Raw genomic sequence first — 20,634 nt, forward strand, 5'->3', positions numbered from 1 at the left:
TTGCCACTTTTCATGTAGCAGAAATTTAGGCATTGTTCCAAATTTTGCACAATAAATGATAAAAAACTATATTACATGTGAAAAACAAGCAATGACTAGAACCGTTGTTTATAGTTTTAAATTGGTTTATTATGTTAAGACAAAGAACACATTCCAGGGAAACATTTGCACCTTTCTCTTTCTCTGCATGGGAGGGAAGGAGGCCGGGGGGGTGAAAAAAAATTTATGATCCCTAGGAGGCGATGACGGGAAATAATTGAAGAACACAGAGTTAAACAAAAGTATTTCATGATGATACTTGACAGAATTTTAATGAGATTCTATGTGAGCCAAGCAGCCTCAGAGCAGAAGAATGCAGACGTGTTTATACCAAAACTTCACGGCCAGTGCTCCCAAAACAACTGCTTTTTATTCCACATATTAAACGTGTTGCACAAAAGCGTAGTCTGGTTCCTTCATAAAGTTATGACTTTTACTTCCTCTTCATCTTGAGTAGTTTCCTTTCCTGGATGGATTCCGTTAGATTAATCAAACACTCCCAGCTCTGTTTGTGTTGGTGGGATTTATCCTGCATTACACTCTGATTGATGTTGATCAATGGATTTCTCTGGAAAAGAGTCTACCAGCAGTTTAAAGGTGAAGAAGACAGTGCAGACATTCTCCAGATAGAGGAGAAAATCTGGTAAAACAGACACACGGTGACTTCAGAGGTGAGGATTCAGTCTTGACTACAGGTGAAAAAGGCTTTTAAAGGTAAACAACGGCCCAGTACATCTCCGTTAGCCTCGGTTGGGTTATACATTAGATAAGCCAATTTGCTCTTCTTATTTCGGAACCATGGAATCAGGCTTGATTGAAACTTTTTCTTATAAAGACAAAACGTTATGGCTAAATTTTACACCAAATCCGTTCCCTTTAAAACCTGTGGGAACGTGTGTTATGACTTGAGGAGCAAACAGCTGGACGTTTTGGACTCCACAATATATGTTTGGTACAAATATACAAAAGAGCACCAAGTACAGAAATCATGGTGGTGACAGCATCATGCTCTAGGTTGTTCCTCTAGATATAACTAAAAGACAGTATGAAAAAGGTGAAATAAAGATAAGATCCTGAAAGAAAGACAACTTAAACTCAGCATTTCGACTGTTCTGCAGTTTTCTGGAAGTTTGTTCGAGATTTGTGGTGCATAGAAGCTGAATGCTGCTTCTCCAAGTTTGGTTCTAGTTCTGGGGATGCAAAGCAGAACCAGGACCAGAACCAGGAGACCTGAGAGGTTCTGGTTGATACAACAACAGCAGATCTTTAATGTATCGGGCTGCTAAGCCGTTCAGTGATTTATAAACTGACAGAAGCATTTTAAAGTGTTTGAATGATGTTGAATGACCATCATTCAACACTTTCATCAGTGACTTGCTTAACTTGAGTGTCAATGGTCTCGTTTCCTGAACATTTACAACGGTAGGTCACCAAGCAGAGACAAGGAGGAGGAAGTTTGCTTCATATGGCTCGTTGAAGATCAGAAAGACTGACACTCTTCTGCTGTAGAGACCTTACAGTGACACACATAATACATCCTGTGTCCTGAAACGTCCCCGTCAGCAGCGAGAGAGAGAGACAGAGAGAGAGAGAGAGAGAGACACACACATTAGCTGTATTGTCTTCAGACAATTTGTCTTTGCTGTGACTCCAGGCATGTGTTCAGTGGGTGAGGGTCCGACCCAGAAAGAAGGAAGAAGCATCTAACTGCATCAGACTGAGCCCACTCCAAGTATCTGCTGCATACATCACCGATGTTCTGATGACATTGAGAAAAATAATGTGTGGAAATGACCATATTAAGTAAGTAACACGACTGAGTCACAGTCACAACATAAAGCGAGTCAGACTTTTTATTTATGACCTCAATAGAAACCAAAAATGGGAAGAAACTAAGAAAAGAAAAAAGTGATTTATGATTAACGTCAGTAAATCATACTGACTAAAATCCAAAGAGCAGTGGTGTGAAAGACAGCTGACTGGAAGTTTGAATCCGCCCGCAACGCTCGAGCCGTTTCCTTCCTGAATCCTTGCCCGGAGTCAGCGGCAGGTTCAGGCCGGTCGCTTGAGGGTGTGGGGGGTGGAGGGGCGGCGTTCTTGTCAGTAAGGAGTCTGTGACAGGTCCGGGAGGCGGGCGAAGGCGTGGCCTTGCCAGTGCAAGCAGCACAACATGCAGGTAGATCACATAAAGCCTGATCAGAGCAAAGATCAGCAACAGTTTGGACTGCAACAATGACACGGACTCTTCTGTTGCTGATCGTCTTCCTGAACGTCTCGCTCAGATCCTCGGGTAAGTGACTGGATACTGTTACCTCTATTCAGCGGCAGGGCTAATTAATAACTAAAGCCTTGCCTTCCAGAATGCAGCTTTCTGAACCTGATAAACAAGTTGTGCTGTAAAGGTCTTGAAGAGACAGATGAGCTGACAAGAATCAAAGGCAGTGATAACAATGAGTCAGTCCATATGTTTGCACTTTTAGACAAGACCCAGAGGAGTTCAGGGCATGAGATTAAGTAACAATTACTCAACCAGACAGAGAGAGACCGACTCTGTTCCCTGAGGTGATATACTGCCTACCGCATGTCGAAACTTAGCAGTTGTTGGGTTTTAAGATGAACGTAGTAAACACACAGCAATGAAACGCTGTCGGCGGCAGACTTTGTGTGACAACAAAGCCTCTGCCCTCCCAGGTGCTAGCAGGTCCTCAGGTAACAGTGACACAGAGGAAGTTAGTGACTAACTTTACAGCTGCTCCCCGCTGATGGGAAGTACGGAATCTGGACCAGGAGTTTCCCTGGTTTCTGTGGCAAACTGCGTTTCCACCGCCGGTAACACTCAAGAGTTTGCTCTGGCCTCTTGTGAATTAACATCATTGGTACGTCACAGGAACAAAACTCATTTCCTTTTCAAATTTAGAAACTAGATAGAAAAAAATTTAAATACTACATCATCTTGAAAAGTTCCTGCACATACTGCACCTGATCAAATATGGTAAGCTCTTACCAGAACAGGCTTAGAGGTCAACGGTAAATTCGATCCAAATATTATGCCTGTGTCTAAAACCAAAAGCATAACATGTGGATCCAGTGGCGCAACTACACATTATTCAGGTGGATGCGAAAACATAGATCGGCGCCCCCCCACCCGAGGGAAGGAACGTCAGGGTGAAGGAGCGACGCTCACTCGTCCCCCCCCCCCAAATTTGTGTCACCTCGGGGGCCCCCGAGGCGACGATACGTGAAGGGTAAAACTCGCTACTTTTACCTCGTTATATGCGCGAGGTGAAGGAGCGCAAGGCGCGCTGAAGTGTACGGGGAATCATCATCGGTGCGCCGCCCCCTCCAGACGGGGTTTTATATGATTGTTTCCTGGTTTAATATTTAATAACGGAACAAAAACCAATATTTATGTGTAATTTCATCCAATTTTCTATTATTTTTATGAGCGAGTTTGGCCTTCTGATCACTTACCCATGGATTGCTTTACCAGTTTCATATTTTACACACATAGTAAATTAGTAATAATTTGTCAGTGATTTTTCAAAAGAGTCAATGGAGATCCTGTAATTACAGTTCAGGTTAGTGTCAGAGCTCAAGTCAGTAAACAGAAGCATTTTGTGCTAATCTGTACAAACCCTCCATTTGATCTGTGGTGTTACTTCAGTGTTTTGGTTGTTCTGTCTGCCGTAAGAGCAGCGATAAGCGTCAGTCTTCTTTACAGGAGCTCAGTCCTGAGCTTTCAACTAATAATCGCAACATACTTACCGATTAAGGAAACGTCTACCTCTTTAATATGATAGGCACCGTGTAGGTCAATGAGACAGTTCATTCTCAATAAAATGTATCATTTCCAAAGGAACTGGAAGGAAATTTGGAATACTCAACAACACTTTGATTTACTTAATGTATTAAGTAAATACATTAAGTAAATCAAAGATACATAGATAGACTTACGACTTACTAAGAGTATCTAGACTTGCGTTGCCTTATAAAGTTAGTGTCTGTTTGCAGCTGAAAGATTTGATAGATCATCAGCCCAGACAGAAGGGATGTAGAGATTCTTGTCAATTTGCCTCTCGGGAAATTGACAGTATATCAGATTAGTAGACAGTATTTATTTTAGCTGCACATGAATCCACAGGAACGCTGTTATTACATTTTAGGCAAAAACATTTTTATATTTTCTGTTTAAAAGTGTCAATTGATCATTTGCTTACTTATGTCTCAAAGTATTTCTATCCTTAAAAAGGATTAAGGGGTTTAATGGAAAATATGCCCATTTATTTAGCCAATTTATCATTAGAATAATTGATAGAATAATCGATAAGTAAAATAATCGTTAGTTGCAGCCCTGATAATTAATGGTTCAATACAAGATGATCGTCATGGAGAACAGGCTAAATATTAATGCTATTTAACAAGCTCATTTATGGCAGTCATCTAAAATGTGTTTGAGATCAACAGACAGATTAACAAACATTAATCCACTTTCTGTAGCTGTTGGTAGTTATGGGGTGGAGGTCTGTCTGGAGAGGTCATTTCACATGAGGACACTGTGGACAAAACGCCAGCCCAGGAAAAACACAGACAGCCACGGCTCTAACAAAAATGTAATAAAGTCTTAAAGGTAGATTATCTTTAACCTAGCAAGTTTGTATTTTGACTGTGGAAGGAGACCAAAGCTGCAAGGATACCATAACACTAATCTGTTGCTATGAAGACTGCAGCTAGCTGGCTAGTTTTTTTTTCGTTTTTTTCTCATGTTCTGTTCCATCCTTGTACGTGATCCCGACAGTACAAAATGCTGTGTGCGCTCAAACAATGAGGAAAATGGACAAGCGAAAGTGAAAAAAGGAAGTGAATGCAAAAAGCTGTCTTGAGTAGATAAACAAAACATGATTTAAATATTTAAAATAAATCTAGCAAAGACCTGCCAGAAAACCAGAAAAAAATTTCTCCTTACTGCAGTTCATCGTGTACTGTAAGCCAAGTTAAGGTTACCGCTCTTTGTGAATCACTGTCTGTGATAGAAAACTGAAGTGTCAAACTGAAGTGGTTACAGCCAAACACTGGGCTAGAGTCTCTACGTCATCGAGACATCAAACCCTGGCTTACAGATATCTTTCCTGTTCAAGCTGTGCAACTTTAACAAACAGCTTACGAGAAATCCATGACAGAGTTTGTCCTCATTCAGTACCGTCGTGTGGAAATATTTACAACATAATACATTCAAACAGCTAGGACAGAGATTTATGGTGCATTTAGCTGTGTAAAGCATTAGAGGCTGTAAGGGTGGCTCAGCCAACACAATGTTAGGAATTAGTGTATCTACTCCAAGTAGTATAACCATTTCTAAATGGAGACTTCTGTTCACACTCCCAGCATGTTGGACGATGTGTATTGTTGGGGAAAATGACTCCAGCATGGAGTCATTTTGGAGTTCTTGATTTACTTTTGATGGCTTGAGGAGAACCTTAAATATGATGGGAAGAGATTTGGATATTGTATATCCATCCACTGTCTCCTTTTGTGTGTTCACAGAAAGCCACAATCCAACCTTTGAAGTGGGGACAGACTATGAGGTGGTTCGACCTGTCAGACTTCATGCAGTAAGGAAAAGAAGCACAGAGGTAGATCTTCCTACTTCAATTTCATGTAGATTGATTCTTTGGTATACTTTTACAAGTTCTGAGCGTGGCTTTGAGAATGAAAAAAAAAACTTAACAGAAAGCATAATTTTCCTTTCTCTACCCCCTTCAGTACCTCAGACCAGAGACGATTAAATATGCAATGACTGTTGGAGGAAGAGACATTCAATTACAACTTGAGAAAAATAAGTATGTTCTCACTTCCCTGGCGTAGGAGTGCAAATCTTTTTTGTGTGCGTGCATGCACGTTTGTAATATCTTGTGGGGACCATTTTCCTGACATATACTACATTGTGGGGTCCCACTGCTCCTTGTGGAGACTGAAGCCTGATCCCCAAAAAGGGGAAACGCTGTTTTTGGGTCAGGGGTTAGATTTAGGACTAAGGTGTGAATTGAGTTTTGGTTAGGTATGTAAAGGTTGGGTTAGGATAAGGGTAAGGTTTAGGCTGTAGAAATGAATGGAAGTCAATGGAAAGTCCCCCACAACGATAGCCATGCAAACATGCATGTGTGTGTCTGTCTGTCTCTTTAAAACAAACAAAAACAAAAAAAAAACACCCACACAGTTGTACAAGTTTTTCTTCATAACTTCCTTGTAATGAACATCACATATCCTCAGAATCAAGGTTGAATTTAAGAAACCATTTCTTACATTTCATAAAAGGAACCATTTCAGTTCCTAATATAGAACAAAGATTATGCATATGATTTCATTTTTCTCATCAGTGAGTTACTAACCCGAGACTACTCAGAAACCTACTACCAAGAAGATGGAACTCGGGTCACCACGAGCCCACATGATGTCGTAAGTGTTTTTAAGAGAGTTTGAATTCTGTGTGCATAATTTTAGATGTATACGTATTTGGAAAATTAAAATAAAAAAATTGCCATTGATGATTTACATTCATCCCTGTTAATATTCTGTCTTGGTCAGGATCACTGTTACTACCATGGAAAGATTGTGAATGACAGCGAGTCATCTGCTAGCATCAGTACATGTGAGGGACTAAGGTAAGAGCCTCACATATCCATTCATCATGTTAAGTGTGTGAAATGCTGATTTACTATAGATAAAGTGGAACGGTTTCAGTTGAACAGCTACACTATTGCATGTTAAATTTTATAGCTTGTATAAAGCCTTGGACACACAATGGAATTAGAATGAAATTAGTTTCATTCTAGGAAATGAGACAGTTTTATCTCGAAAGATGAAACGGTAAAATAGGAGTTTATGCTTTGAAGAGACTTTTTTTTTTTACTTGTTTTCATTAAAAAAATTTCAAAATGTCAAAGATCATTAATTCCTTTGTAATTAATTGGTGGATTTGGGTTTTCAAATAAAAACTAAAACGGTTGACAATGTTAACATTATGTTAATACAGTCACATATTTCTTCCTACTGAAGAGTTGAACACCTTCAGGTAAACAAGAACTAAAATTAAGAAAATCAAAACGCAACAAGCAAATTTCTGCCTATTTTAAGTAAAGATTATAATTTCAAAATTGAGCTAGCTTGACCTGACTAAGCCATCTTGAATGCTACATACACACAAACTAATTCATGGCATGGGAAAATTTGAAATGGATTGGGGATTTTTTTATCCCAGTCAGAAAATTGTCATTTTGTACAGAATCAGAAAATAGTTGGACACAAAAGGTAAAGATGCTAACACAGTTAGCCTGGTTAGTTATCTTATTCCTTTCATTTGCTTGGTGGTGAACTGCAGTGAGTGTTTTACTGATACCTGCTCTCAAAAGAGGATAACTTCTGGGTTTAGGGGTTACTTCAGGACGTCTGAAAAGCGATACCTGATTGAGCCTCTCATTGGTGGCGACGAGGGCGACCACGCTGTGACGACCATAAACGACAGGAACTTGACGCCTGCAGTGTGTGGCGTTACAAACACTTCCTGGGAGGACGGCATGGAACCTCCAACAAGCCAGAGCCGCTCCAGATCTGGGGTTGGTACATGTTTACGTCTTGGTCTCGCTGTCGGAGGTTAAATGTGACTTTGGGTGGCGGGGATACAGTCAGAAAACGTCAGAAAAAGCTACGGTGATGTAAAGCTCTATGGGGAAACTGAAATGTGTTTGACTTTGTTTTAGGGTCTTCCTGTTCTACTGCAGCAGAAATACATTGAACTCGTTCTTGTAGCTGATAATCGAGCGGTAAGAATTTCAATTGCATTTCATTGTGATATTGATTCAACCATTCACTCATACAATACTTGGTGTACTACATACACACACACACACATGTGTGTGTGTGTGTGTATGTAGTACACACACATACATATGCGTGTGTAAAAACGTACATGCAGTTGAAGATCCTGACACTTTCAGATAAAGTAGATAAAATACATTAAATATAAATGCATTTATGAATCATTAGCAAAAAAAAACTACACTATTAGTAATTCGTACCTCTCCTTTTATTTGTACCTCAAGTTTGTCAGTTTAAATTTTCTCAAACTAAAATGAAACTGAGTTCCAAACTTATCTGCTGACTCTGCAAAATGGCTTCACCAATTGCGTTTCCTGTACAGAATTAGGATTGTGGACTTCATATCAGGCGTTTTTTTTGTTGTTTTTTTTTTATCTCGACTCTTTTAAAAGAGCTTTACAATTCTTCCTTCACCGTTTTAAATAGCAGCTCGGTTAATTAGCGTCGTCATTCAGTGTTTCCTGTCGGGCAGAGTGCTGAAACAGTTTTTAAAGTCATATACAGTCTTATATTGGTGGTCGAAACTACGGCTGCCTCTCATAATGTGTCTCATTGCGCATCAGCTGTTGGGAAACGGGATGTAACTTTTTTTCTTATGCAACCAAATATTGTTTCAGTACGCAAAGATGAACAAAGATCTGACCAAGCTGAGACAGAGGATATTTGAAATCGTCAACTTTGTCAACATGGTGAGTCAGTGCTGCTGCTGCCTTTCCTGGGCAAATTCCACAACAAATCATTTTATGGCTCAGCAGACAGCTACATCATCCAGATTGCTGCTTTTAATAATTTGCCTTTCGTTATATTGGAAAACCTCTGTAGGGCTTTGAATGGGAAACTGAATAGTTCACTTTGTTGTAATGACCTGCAGGCATACAAACCCCTGAAGACGTTTATCGGTCTGGTGGGTCTGGAGGTCTGGTCTAATGCCGACCTGATCTCTGTGACCAACCCCGCCAACGCCAACCTGGACGCTTTCAAGACCTGGAGAAACTCCGAGCTGGTGAAACGGATAAAACACGACAACGCACACCTCATCAGGTCTGACTAACCTCTATGAGTACAAGTCATTCTGTCTCTAGTCATCTTGAATGGAGCAACATCCCTTTCCAACTGTGCATGCGTTGTGCAACAGAAAGGATGTTGCATGAAGACAGGTGTATTATCAGATCAGAATGACCAAAATGTTCAGTTATTTCAGTAACTCTTGTATTTTATAGATTCACTATGTAATTTTGCAACAATTTTGCCAGAAACCCACCTCACCCTAATGCAAAAACCTTTTGACCAAAAAATGTGAATTATTTCAAAATTGGTGTGTTGCCAATAAGTGGATTTATAATGATAATTCCACTTTGGTCAATGGAAATGCAGCAATAGATTTTTAGCTTTTATTTCTGTTCATTTTGATAGTTGAAATGTTATGTTTATGAAGTCTACATAGTGATGGGTGATACGGCTAAAAAAATGCATCATGATACGAGTGTTTCTCATCAGTTGATAGATTTTTTTTTTTTTTTCAATTTCTGAAATATTACCAAACTGGTGACATATCCACAGTTTCCTCTCCAGCTCTTCTACTCATTTTCTGCCTCCACTCCAAGCCATTATTTATTTTAAAGCAGTTATGAGGTACAGTGGTGAAACCCGAAACTGCTGCTGCGCAAACAGGTTGTTGCTAGGTAATCAAACAGCGAATCAGCTGATGCAACCAACCTTCCTTAGCTGGCCTTTCCTCTGCCTACATTCCCCAGAATGCTGCTCAGCTCTGAATCAGAGTTCAGTGAAACTATTGAACAGTCTATTGAACGTATTTTCTATTGACATTTATTATGTGTATGTCGCGTCGTTGCCTAGCCCCGGGTCCAGCATTCATGCAGGAATTGATGCAAAAAAAAAAATGTTAAAATCATCTGAGATACTGCTTTTTGGGTTTTCATTAGCTTTAAATAATATTCAAAACTAATAAAAAATATTGACTTAAATTCATGCATTGTTCATACCTGTTACACCTGAGGCAGGGAACAGAGCTACTGAAATAGCCTGAAATCTGAATGTTCTAGATGTTTTTAGTTTCCAAACGACTCTTGTGCAACATGTTTCATCAATATGCCAAGATCTGCTGCAAAACAGCAGCGGTGTCATAATCTGGGCTCCTATGTTCACATCAGAGAATTTCTGAAAAAAAACATTGAAGGTATTTCCAAGAAAAAAACTGAATCCATCATAACATATCCATTTCCGTGAAGATATGTTAGAGATATGAATAAACGATGCAATAATATGACAAACTGTAAACCAGATGGCAGCCAAACAATGAGCATGAAATTTCATAGCCAAATTGTGCATTGGTGAAACCGGTTATTTTTCCTGTAGCTCTGTAAATGTTTACATGTATTCATATGAAGAAGATGGAATGCAGCCGTGATGAAAAGCCTCACTGTGTCTTTCAGCGGGATCGACTTTGAAGGAGCCACTGTGGGTCTGGCTTACATCGGGACTCTGTGCACTGACCACTCGGTCGGGGTTATACAGGTGAGCTGGAGCTAACTGCTCCTGGAACGGTTCAAGGGACACAAGTCCAGGTCTGCCCAACGGATCATTTGGATCTAAATTCTTTCCAGATTATTGAGACTGTGCTGCTGTGACTGACGGTTGGAAAAGAATGGAATATCATGACTGGAAAAATTTGGTATTTTGATATAAAAATGTTGCCAACCCAGTAATATGAATTCTCAAATACTTCACTTCAGTCCTGACTAAATGATTCAATTGATGATTTGATTTGAAACCAAACTGCTCTATTGTGGTTTGGTTAATATTTCAGCAAAGTCTTCACATGTGGATACAAGAACCTAACTTCGCACAGATGTTTCCTGGGGTTTGCTTTTTTTCTCTAACATTAGTGACTGAAAATTTCAACATGACCACCAAAATTGTCATGGGAAAAAAATTCTCTAAAATTGCCAATTTGATGCGTTTAGTGTCAAAACACAGCCTACATGTTTTGAACCTTAGCAAATGTATATTTTCTTGATGTTGCATTTCCCTTTTCTTGAGGCCATTTATTCAAAATGGCCGCCACAGATTTGATGGAGAACAAATGTTTGCATTAAATCTGCAGTAGTTATTGCCAGATTATCAGAAATTTAGGTTGTCTAACCACTAATTTGCTAAAAAAATATTTTTTACGCTAATGCTATACTGCTACTCACATAAAAAAATAAAATAAAAATCAGGGGAAGCTAATGCTAACCATTAAGGAGACTCACATCTTTATCTCCTTGCAAAGTCTTCAGTTTCAGCACATATTTCCTTAAAGTTTTATGGATAAGATTCCCGATTACCATTGTCAAAAACATGCGAGTCATAATGTTCACACAAGTCATGAAAATGGGTAACATTTGATCTCAAAAATGGCAGCCATTCTAAAAAATTGCCATCATTCTAAAAATGGCTAAATGGAAATGTGAAGAACATACAACCTGAGGGTGAGGATGCAAATTTTTATACTTATGTACACACTTGAAAGATTTTTACAATAATGCGGGGTGTACTAGTGGTAGATACATTTCTGTTGTCCTATGCAGTACATGATACCATATTCACCATCTCCTGAGTGTTACCAAGAGAATATTAACATTTTCAAGTGGAATCCGATCAAGAAGCTATGGAGGGAGCTAAAGATTAGGATTATGTCAACGAGGCCTTCCAACCTCAAGGTCTTGGAGGTTCTTCATTGAAGCTAGACTGCAGGTTCTGGGCTCAGCTGCGCCTCTATTCGTCTTTAGGATCACAACGCCCGAGCCATTGCTGTGGGAGCGACTCTGGCCCACGAGATGGGCCACAACCTGGGCATGAGTCACGACGACTCCAGTGGCTGCTCCTGTTCTGGGGACAGCTGCATCATGGCCGCAGCTCTCAGGTAAGGAACGGTGGCCGGCTGCCTCAAAGGGCGTGTTTGTTAAAGTAGGTCAGACACTGATGCTGTCAAAGATCGCCTTGTTTACGTACAGTTCTCTCACTGTGTGTGTGTGTGTGTGTGCGTGCGTGTGTGTGTGGGGGGGGGGAGGGGGGGGGGTGTTGTGATGGAAAAATAAGCAGGAGAATGAAGAACATAGGATTTGCTGATGTGTAAACTATAATAAAACTGGAGTTTGGAACTTTTTCTTTCCTGATTTAGCGACAGGACTGTAAAGAAAAGGTCAGAGTGCTGCAGCTTTAACAGGCTAACACCGCAGCACCAATTTAAAGTAGATGTGACTTTAAACACATCTACTAACCTCACAGTAGATACGTCTTGGCTGTGTAAGCACCTGGAGAGACAAGTGTCAGACCAGAAGTATAGTGCTGTTTTAATATCTTACGGCACATTATAATTATTAATTAAATAATCAGTAATGTAAAAGTAAACTACTAGTAACTGAACCAAACTTTGATAAGAGATATTTAACATCATACATCATGAGGCTGTGGGACCAGGAGACCAGGCCTAACTGCCACTGGATCCTGAATATTGTGACAGATGAAGCAGAAAGCTGTAAGGACATGTCTCCATGTCTCTGTAGCTCAGAACTGGGATTCCTCAGGGATACGTGCTAAGCTCATTATTTTGTCAAACCCTGAGCACAACTGTAAAGCCAAATTAAGTATTTTTATATTTTAATAACATTTTTAATAATTTCTGGGTTTTTTGTTTTTTTTATTTAAACCAATTCTAATTTTGTCCGGGCAATCTTGAGGTCTGTTGATAATTGTGGTGTCTTACTTGGGAGCTAAAAAAACAACAACAAACTGTTTGTTCTTGGCAGCTATAACATTCCACGCACGTTCAGTAGCTGCAGTGTTGCCAACTATGAGAGGTACCTGACAACCCGCAACCCCAGCTGCATGTTCGACAAACCAGACGTCACCAGCATCGTGGCTCCAGGAGTCTGTGGGAACGGATTTTTGGAAAAGGGAGAGCAGTGCGACTGTGGCTCTGTGGAGGTACATAAAAACAGCCCTTTATATAAAATAGAAAAAAATTTAAATGGGCTTTCTTAAAACTGCTATGCAGCTTTTCACAATAAAGAGGACATTTCGGATTTTAGTTTAGTCATAATTTCCTTGAAAGGCTGATTTCCAAATAAGTCAATGCAATTTTAAAAAATAGATTTCAATTTCATTACTGAACTTTTTTTTTAATGCATTAAGAAATATACTCAAATCCAAAACCTCTGCCAGCAGACACCCACCTGAACCAAACTAAAAATGTTTTAATGCAAATTAAATACAAATTCATTCAAAACACAGAAAAATAAGCCTCTGTTTAACGTAGACATGACTCAGTCTTTATATATATATATCAGATGCATTCATTGCTTAAGACAACAGTCCAGGATATGAAGCTTAGAAATTATCTGTAGCCTGAAGCTGCAAAAAAATTCCTGGAAGAAAACCTGCTGAAGGGAGCAGCAGCAGTACAGACATCAATTCAAATGAAAATATGTTACGAGACATGAACACTGAACACTCTGCACGTTCAGGGCTCAGACAAGCTGCACAAAAACTGCACTTTTAATGGAAACAAGGGGTTGACTACACAAATAAAATATTTAATTAATAGAAAATTAGGAGCTGCAGTGATTGACAAATTAAAGGAAAGACCTTGTGACGGAAAAATGACCAGTTCCATTGTTTAGTTTATCATCTATTTTTAAAGGAAAAAGTCTTAAATTTCATATATGTATTCCATGTGTATGTCAAAAACAGATTGGAATTCGTTTATAGATTTGACGCAGCGGCACAGATTTGTCTCCATTCAGCATTTAAAATCAACGTTGGGGCATTTATCAATCTAACAGAGGTCCCAGTTGTCATCGAAGTTTCGTGATCTGGAATCTTCCCGACAAACCAAGACATGTTTCTGTTTTAAAGCCATTAACAAGCTGGTGATTCTAGGAAACAGCCAGCAGCACTCAGCTGGGCGTCTAACTCTCATACTGCTTGTTTTTTTCTCATCACTGTTTGGTCTTTATTTCTTCTAATTAGCACTACTGACTAGACTAGACTCTTATTCATTGTTATATTTAACTCCTCAGAACTCCCCTTCAGTTATTTTAAGGCTGCTGAAAGCCTTTGACACATCATGTTAAGGTTTCCTGTAACGCCATACAGTCGATTTCACAAAGCAGAGCATTCCTTTCAGAGTTCTGTTTTTACCTGTTGTCAGCTCTGATGATATTCACTGGCTGCATGTGCAGCATACCTCAGAATTACACATGGCTCCGGTCGGTAGCCTGTCGGAGCAGCATGCAGAGCAGAAGCCAACACTGCTACCATGAAGCCAGGTTTTAAGCGACTGACTGGACTGAGAGAGATTTCAGTGAGATTTGTTTCCAGCGTTGCCTTTGTTCTGTACACGACTGGAGTGAAAAGATCAACTTCGCCACGATTGAACGTTCCCCTAATCGCTCACCATGATGTACCACAAAAAATTAGCTACAAACTTTGCAAAAATACAACATTGATCGATACAGAATCTGATGGGATTTAATGCAAAGTTTCACATGTGAGAGATTCTCTGATGCTTCAAGTTAAACACGTTGCCGTTTACAGGAGTGCACCAACCCGTGCTGCAACGCCACCAGCTGCACCCTGAGCGCAGGTTCACAATGCGCTGAAGGCGAGTGCTGCGAGAACTGCAAGGTGAGTCGACATCATTCATCACCTCTCAGACCTAACAGCCCAGTGACGGCAACGCTCCTGCGGACATCAGCAACACAATTGTTTGGCGCACTACCGCCCTCTTGTGGACTTTGAGTTATAACAAAAAAATTTTTATGAAAAAGTACTTTTCTTGGGGGGTATTTTGCCGCTTATTTTTGTCACGCTTAAATGTTTCAGATCACATGTCAAACTCAATCCGACTCGCCGCAACCATGTATGTGGCCCTCAACCTTCAAGATAGCAGTTGTTTTATCAATCAAATCAAGGCATTTTTATCTGTATAAACTGTAAAATGCAAGAAAAATGTTCAACATTTCATTTTATGTACTTATTGAATTTTAAGTACAGCTATTCATTAATGTTTTAGCAGGTTATTGATGGACTTCACCAATAAATTCTGCTACAACCGACCTTTCAAAGACATTCATGATCTGGATCTGGCTGAAAATAAGTTTTTGATGTTCCCGTTTTAGATCATAAAACAAATTCCAATATGAGACAAAGACAATCTGAGTAATGGAGACATAAAAAACTGTAGTCACAACTTTTTCAAATCTATATAGAAAAATTATTTCCCTGATTAGAAATGAGCCACACACTGGAACCATCAGATCTGAAATACAGAAGGCATTTCAAGATGCTTTCTTCTAATTACTTGCTGCACCATTATTCTACATTTTGATAAGGCTTGCGTCACAAAACATGCAGCTCTGCATCCAGCAAACGCCTGGATGCTTTAAATCCACCATCAGCACCAGAGACGTTCGCGTCATGTCTTGTAACGGGGTTTTCTCCACGCAGATCCAGCCTCGCTCCATCGAGTGCCGCAGGAAGCAGGACGACTGCGACCTGGCCGAGTACTGCGACGGGAAGAGCGCCACCTGTCCCGAGGACGTGTTCGCTGTGAACGGTCTCCCATGTGATAAGGGCCTGGGCTACTGCTACAACGGTCAGTGTCCACAGAGGGCAGCGCAGTGCAAGAAGGTCTACGGCAACGGTAAGTGACTCGGCTTTCAGGCGACGTTCAAAAGTGAGACGAACAACGATGAGGTCGGCTGTGAAACGGTTTGATTCTTGTCTGTCCAGCTGCCGATGAGGCTCCTTCGACCTGCTACAACTACAACACCAAAGGAAATAACTATGGTTACTGCAGACGCCTCTCCAACACCGACTTTATTCCCTGCCAAAAACAGTGAGTCTCAGAACAGTCCTTATAATTACCATTATGATTATCCCCATCTCTAGTGATGCACCAAACAAACCATCAGTAACTAACAGTCAACACAGTTGATGGTTCTGGCCGGTGACCGACAGGCCTGAAACAACCTGCTGTTCAGTAAATGCAACTAAACTGATCGGTGCCAATTCTACCACTTAATAACAAAATTAAGCTTAAAGGTGGCCTATTATACTACTAGGAAAAAAAAGTTTTTTTCTACAAAATTTCTGAATTTAATCTTAAAAGTTCTGTTTTTTTGGCAGAAACTTCCCCAAATGTTTCCCCATCTACCATGGCCCTATTACAAAATCAAAATGAAACCTCAAAGGCATCTGAAAACTGGAGTTGACTACCAAGGTGCATTGGTGCATCTCTAATTGATCGAGATATTTCCCATTCAGCTCCCTCAGGTGACGTTCAGGGACAGACGTAAACATGAGCCTCTTGTTTTCTGTGCAGAGATGTTTTGTGTGGGAAGCTCTTCTGCCAGGGCGGCAATGCAAACCCAATCTACGGCCAAATGGTCACAATTTCTGTGGTCTGCAAGGCGACGTTCTTTACCGACTACACCAAAGACTACGGGCAGGTGGATGAAGGCATCATGTGTGGGGAGGGAAAGGTACTCGTTTTTCACGTTTTCCAGGTTTTTAGATTTATCATTCTGTGTTCGCAGCAGCTTCAAAGTGTGTCTGTGTGTTTCAAGGTGTGCAGCCAGAACCAGTGCATGGATCTCGAGAGTGCGTACAGAAACACAAACTGCTCGGCAAAATGCCCCGGCAACGCTGTGAGTACACGCCAGCATGACAGCTTTCCTAAACACCAACTGTGTCTAGATTGGAGCGATAAACATTCTGCAACCGGCACCAGCTGTTCATCCGGAGCCGTCACTTTCTGTCTTCTCAGAGGTCCAATTTAGAGCAACTCCACTACATTTTCTGTTAAGTGCTTTAAATAAAAATCACTAATAAAGCTTGACATGTCAATTTTAAAGAATAAAGTAAGGTTTACTTCTCTTAATAGTAAATGGTAAATAGAGTAGGGGGACGCAACAATCCACTTTTTCACTTCCGATATCTGAGGTTTAGTACTGATCCAAAAACAGATTAATTGATTTAAAATGTCTTTTTTAACGCAAACATAAAGGTATTAAATACAAATGTGCAATTAGGAGCAGAACAGCCAATGTGAAGAATAAAGAAACCGAAACGGACAAAAACAAACTGCAATAGTTTGTTTTTGTGACATTAGGAATTAGAAAGTGCAATTAAGAGTTCTAAACATAATGTAAAATAAATACTAAAGCCTGATGTCACTCAGAGCATGAAGCATAGAGTTAGACTGAATAGATCTGCCCTCATGGATAAGGCAGATCATCACCGATACCCCCATCTGGAATTTTTTTCAATCCGATACAGTGTGTGTGTTCAGGGTCCAGTGTGTGTGTTCAGGGTCCAGTGTGTGTGTTCAGGGTCCAGTGTGTGCGTTTGCTCATGGTCTAATGTGTGTGTTCATGATCTAATGTGTGTGTTTTCTGCAGGTGTGCAATCACAGAAGTGAGTGTCAGTGCCTGCCCGGCTGGTTGCCTCCTAACTGTGGAGCAAAGGATGAGGCTTTCAGTTCTCTGTCCACCGGTACGAACCGTCTCCAGGTGTTCATCAGTGCAAGTCCTGAATTCAGATCAACTCATGTCTGATTCATTCCTGCAGGAGCAAACATCGCCATCTCCCTGGCTGTCATTCTGGTGATCCTCGGCCTGTTTTTTGGGGTTGTGGGGTTCATGTGTAGGAAGAAACGCAGTCCAACCCTGCCAGTGTAAGCAACATTCACCCCACAGATGGTTTTATTGTTCCTGTTCATTGTGATGATGACCGAATTCCTTCCCAACAGTTCGCAAGCGCAGAGAAAAGCCCCAGCAGTAAGCAGCTCTGCGCCTTACGTCAACCAGGAATACACCATCAGTCAGCCCAGGCTACTCAGACAGGTAACGGCATGGCATCGTGACGCAGGACTGTACATCAGCTGCTCAATATACTTACAACTATATGGCTTAACTTTTAGGAACCGAAGCCCAAAGGAGCTCCGCCTCCTCCACCTCCAGCAGGGAACCGACCCGAACCACCGAGCCAGAACTACACCGCTGCACGCCAGGTAAACACTTCCTCTGGGACAGCTGCCATGGTGTATTAAGGCAATTGTAGATAGAAAATAAAAGTAGTAAAAAAAAAATTTCAAAGAATCAGACATTTTTTGAAATTTTTTATTTTCTGAAATTTTTTAGGAAAAAAATAGTTGAATTTCTAAGTTTGTAAAGTCAAAAATTCTAAAAGTCAAAATTTTGCAGAGCTCAAATTTCGAGATCAAAATTAAACTTGGAAAATGACAAAATTTCGAAAAATGTTCAAAAATTACTGAGATCAATCTAAAAATGTCAGATTTTTTGGTTGAAATTGGGCTCTTTTTAAAAACATCTACAATGGCCGTAGTACGCCACCGTACACAGACTTTGGTCGATCATATAGTGGCTCAGTCGCTCCGCCCACGCGGAAGTAAACCTCAGGTAGAGCGAACCTCCAATAAACAAATAGTGGAGATAGTGAAGCTCACTGCTACCCGAGACTTTTTTGCCTCATCAAACACTAAGGCAAAGATGGCAGGCATTAACATTTTAAAAATAAAATAAATAGAACGAGCTATACATTAGGGTTATTTGCGGAAAACTACAGAGAAATTAATGTCAAAGCCCAGGGGGGGTCTGATCGTAAAGGATTACAGATATGGAGCGACAAATTGCTTGTGAAATGAATGAATGTGAAGGAACGTTCTGGGTCGACTCAGACATAATTGATCAAGCATGTTTTACAAAGAAACTTTACGCTTGTAGCCGCAGCACACAATCGAGCTTTATGCATTAATCTAAGATTTAACCCTTCAACATATAAGATGAAATTCTAACAAAAAAAAAGAGGGTGATTTATAAGCAGTTACCTTTATACAGACGAATGCGTGGAAGTTAGTACGGTTGTATGGTGCTCATGGTCGGCCGCAGACTCCGTTTGGGTTTTAGAAATCGAATAAAATATTCCGTGTTCTAAATTCTCAGATAGAGCGTGTCGTAATTGCATATCCCCCACTGACTAACGTTTAACAATTTTTCCGAATTATTTTTCACCAAATCTTGATGACCGCAGCACTCAACTTCATCGAAGGTTCAGTTCCTCCAGGTGTTTCGCTTCAGAACAAATTGCGACCGCCGATTGGTCAGTTGCTGACAAACCCACTGGATTGATTGACAGGTGGTGTCATGTTAAAAAGAGGGAGATAAAAAAAAAAACTAAGACGTCAATTATAGATGTAATGTTTCACCAGTAACAAAACTAAGATGTTATCAAACAGGTTGGTTTAGAAATGAAAAACTGGGTTAAAATCAAAACTGACCACTAGAGGGCAGCACAAACAGACATAAACACAACACTGGTTGTCATTAACAGCCCAGCTCCAGTTATAGCTAGCAGGTGGTGTAAATCTCACATTTCTTGCTTTTTTCCCCCTCCCTGTCTGTGCTGTCATTAATCTGGCAACAAGTAACACATCGCAAATAAATAAATAATCAGCTAAAGCCAAAGGAAAAAAATCTAAAGTGTAAATTGAGAGAGCTGGTAGTTGCTGAGGATGATGGCTCTTTAAAAATTACTATTTTATTCATTAACTGAGTTGGAAGTCATCTAAACTAACCCAGCCCTATGTAAGTAATGATTTATACCCGTGTAAAATAATTTTACGTTTTTTAGTTCATTGTCACCAAACCTCATTACTGCCAGACTTGTAGAATCAATAAATCACTTAAATAACAGCTACCAGACAACATGACACGACATAAAACAGGCTCAGAGTTTGAAAAATAAAAGCCACATATAATGCCCATGTAACAGTGACCCAGCAGTGGCAACTATAGGGGTCTGCTGCCCAACCCCCAGGGAATCATGTTCAGTTTATACAAAGGCATAAAGGGTCATTTTCTTCAATCAAGACATAAATATAATATATATATATATATATATTTGTTTGTTTATCCCAGGCTCTGAGACCAGTACATCCCCCAAAGGTCTGATGTGCAGCCTGGTGCCAAGTGTTAGTGAACACTGACACCTTCCCTCTGGTCTTCAACTAGAGGCAGCTGGCAGGCCACAGGGACAGAGTCCTGTTTGCATCAACCCCAACAGGAACTACACCTGAACCCCAACAGGAAGTACAAACTGAACTTGTGTGGCACCCTACTATGGACTTCACAGGGATTCACTTCTGTTTTCTTATGGCACATTTGTGTACTGTACATTAAATTGGCCCTGACTGTAATTAATGTATATTATAACATTGTTGGGACAGAGCTGCTTTTAGCTGCAGTGTTTGTTTCTCGTGACTCCTGTGGAACCGGCCCGTTTGAAAGTCACGCGTTGGACTGCAGTTACTGCATGTTTGCATTTCATGTTCCATATCAAGCCATGTCTTTGTTCATAAGAAACTGTGAAATATGTTTTTATATTTATATTTTATTTACATTGTCAATGTAATGTGCAAGCAGCGTCATTGTAAAATAGTTTCTTAGCTCGTGTTTACATCAGAGTCGACAAATCATCCAATGTTTACTGGTGGTTTAACTTCATTTCCAGGATAATAATGTCATGTCGGTTTTAAGGTTGCGAACCCACATGCAAGAACACAGTCAGACAGAGCGAGTCAGAAACAATAATGTTTATTGAAGGATCAGGGAGCTGGTGGCGAAGCCGAATCGGCGG

At 40.3% G+C, this 20,634-nt stretch overlaps 1 protein-coding gene across 2 annotated transcripts; it reads left to right on the forward strand.

Annotated features, from left to right (window-relative positions):
• Nucleotides 1-172: 172 nt before the first annotated feature.
• adam28 (ADAM metallopeptidase domain 28) lies at nt 173-20,628 on the forward strand. 2 transcript variants are annotated; one of them, XM_008417299.2, is made up of 22 exons: nt 173-2,329; nt 5,581-5,669; nt 5,800-5,876; nt 6,414-6,492; nt 6,622-6,698; nt 7,466-7,649; nt 7,794-7,856; nt 8,529-8,600; nt 8,783-8,952; nt 10,365-10,446; nt 11,703-11,836; nt 12,723-12,900; nt 14,512-14,601; nt 15,424-15,619; nt 15,709-15,814; nt 16,301-16,460; nt 16,545-16,625; nt 17,379-17,472; nt 17,548-17,653; nt 17,729-17,822; nt 17,900-17,989; nt 19,917-20,628. In XM_008417299.2, the coding sequence occupies exons 1-22, from the start codon at nt 2,272-2,274 to the stop codon at nt 19,947-19,949; spliced, it is 2,313 nt and encodes a 770-aa protein (XP_008415521.1). In that variant the 5' UTR covers nt 173-2,271; the 3' UTR covers nt 19,950-20,628. The 2 variants fall into 2 exon arrangements, with proteins under 2 accessions (XP_008415521.1, XP_017161955.1); XM_017306466.1 differs by lacking the exon at nt 173-2,329 and having other exon boundaries at nt 4,982-5,669.
• The last annotated feature ends 6 nt before the right edge of the window (nt 20,629-20,634 follow it).

Source organism: Poecilia reticulata, linkage group LG9 (assembly GCF_000633615.1).
Source record: "Poecilia reticulata strain Guanapo linkage group LG9, Guppy_female_1.0+MT, whole genome shotgun sequence".
Classification (NCBI taxonomy): Eukaryota; Metazoa; Chordata; class Actinopteri; order Cyprinodontiformes; family Poeciliidae; genus Poecilia; species Poecilia reticulata.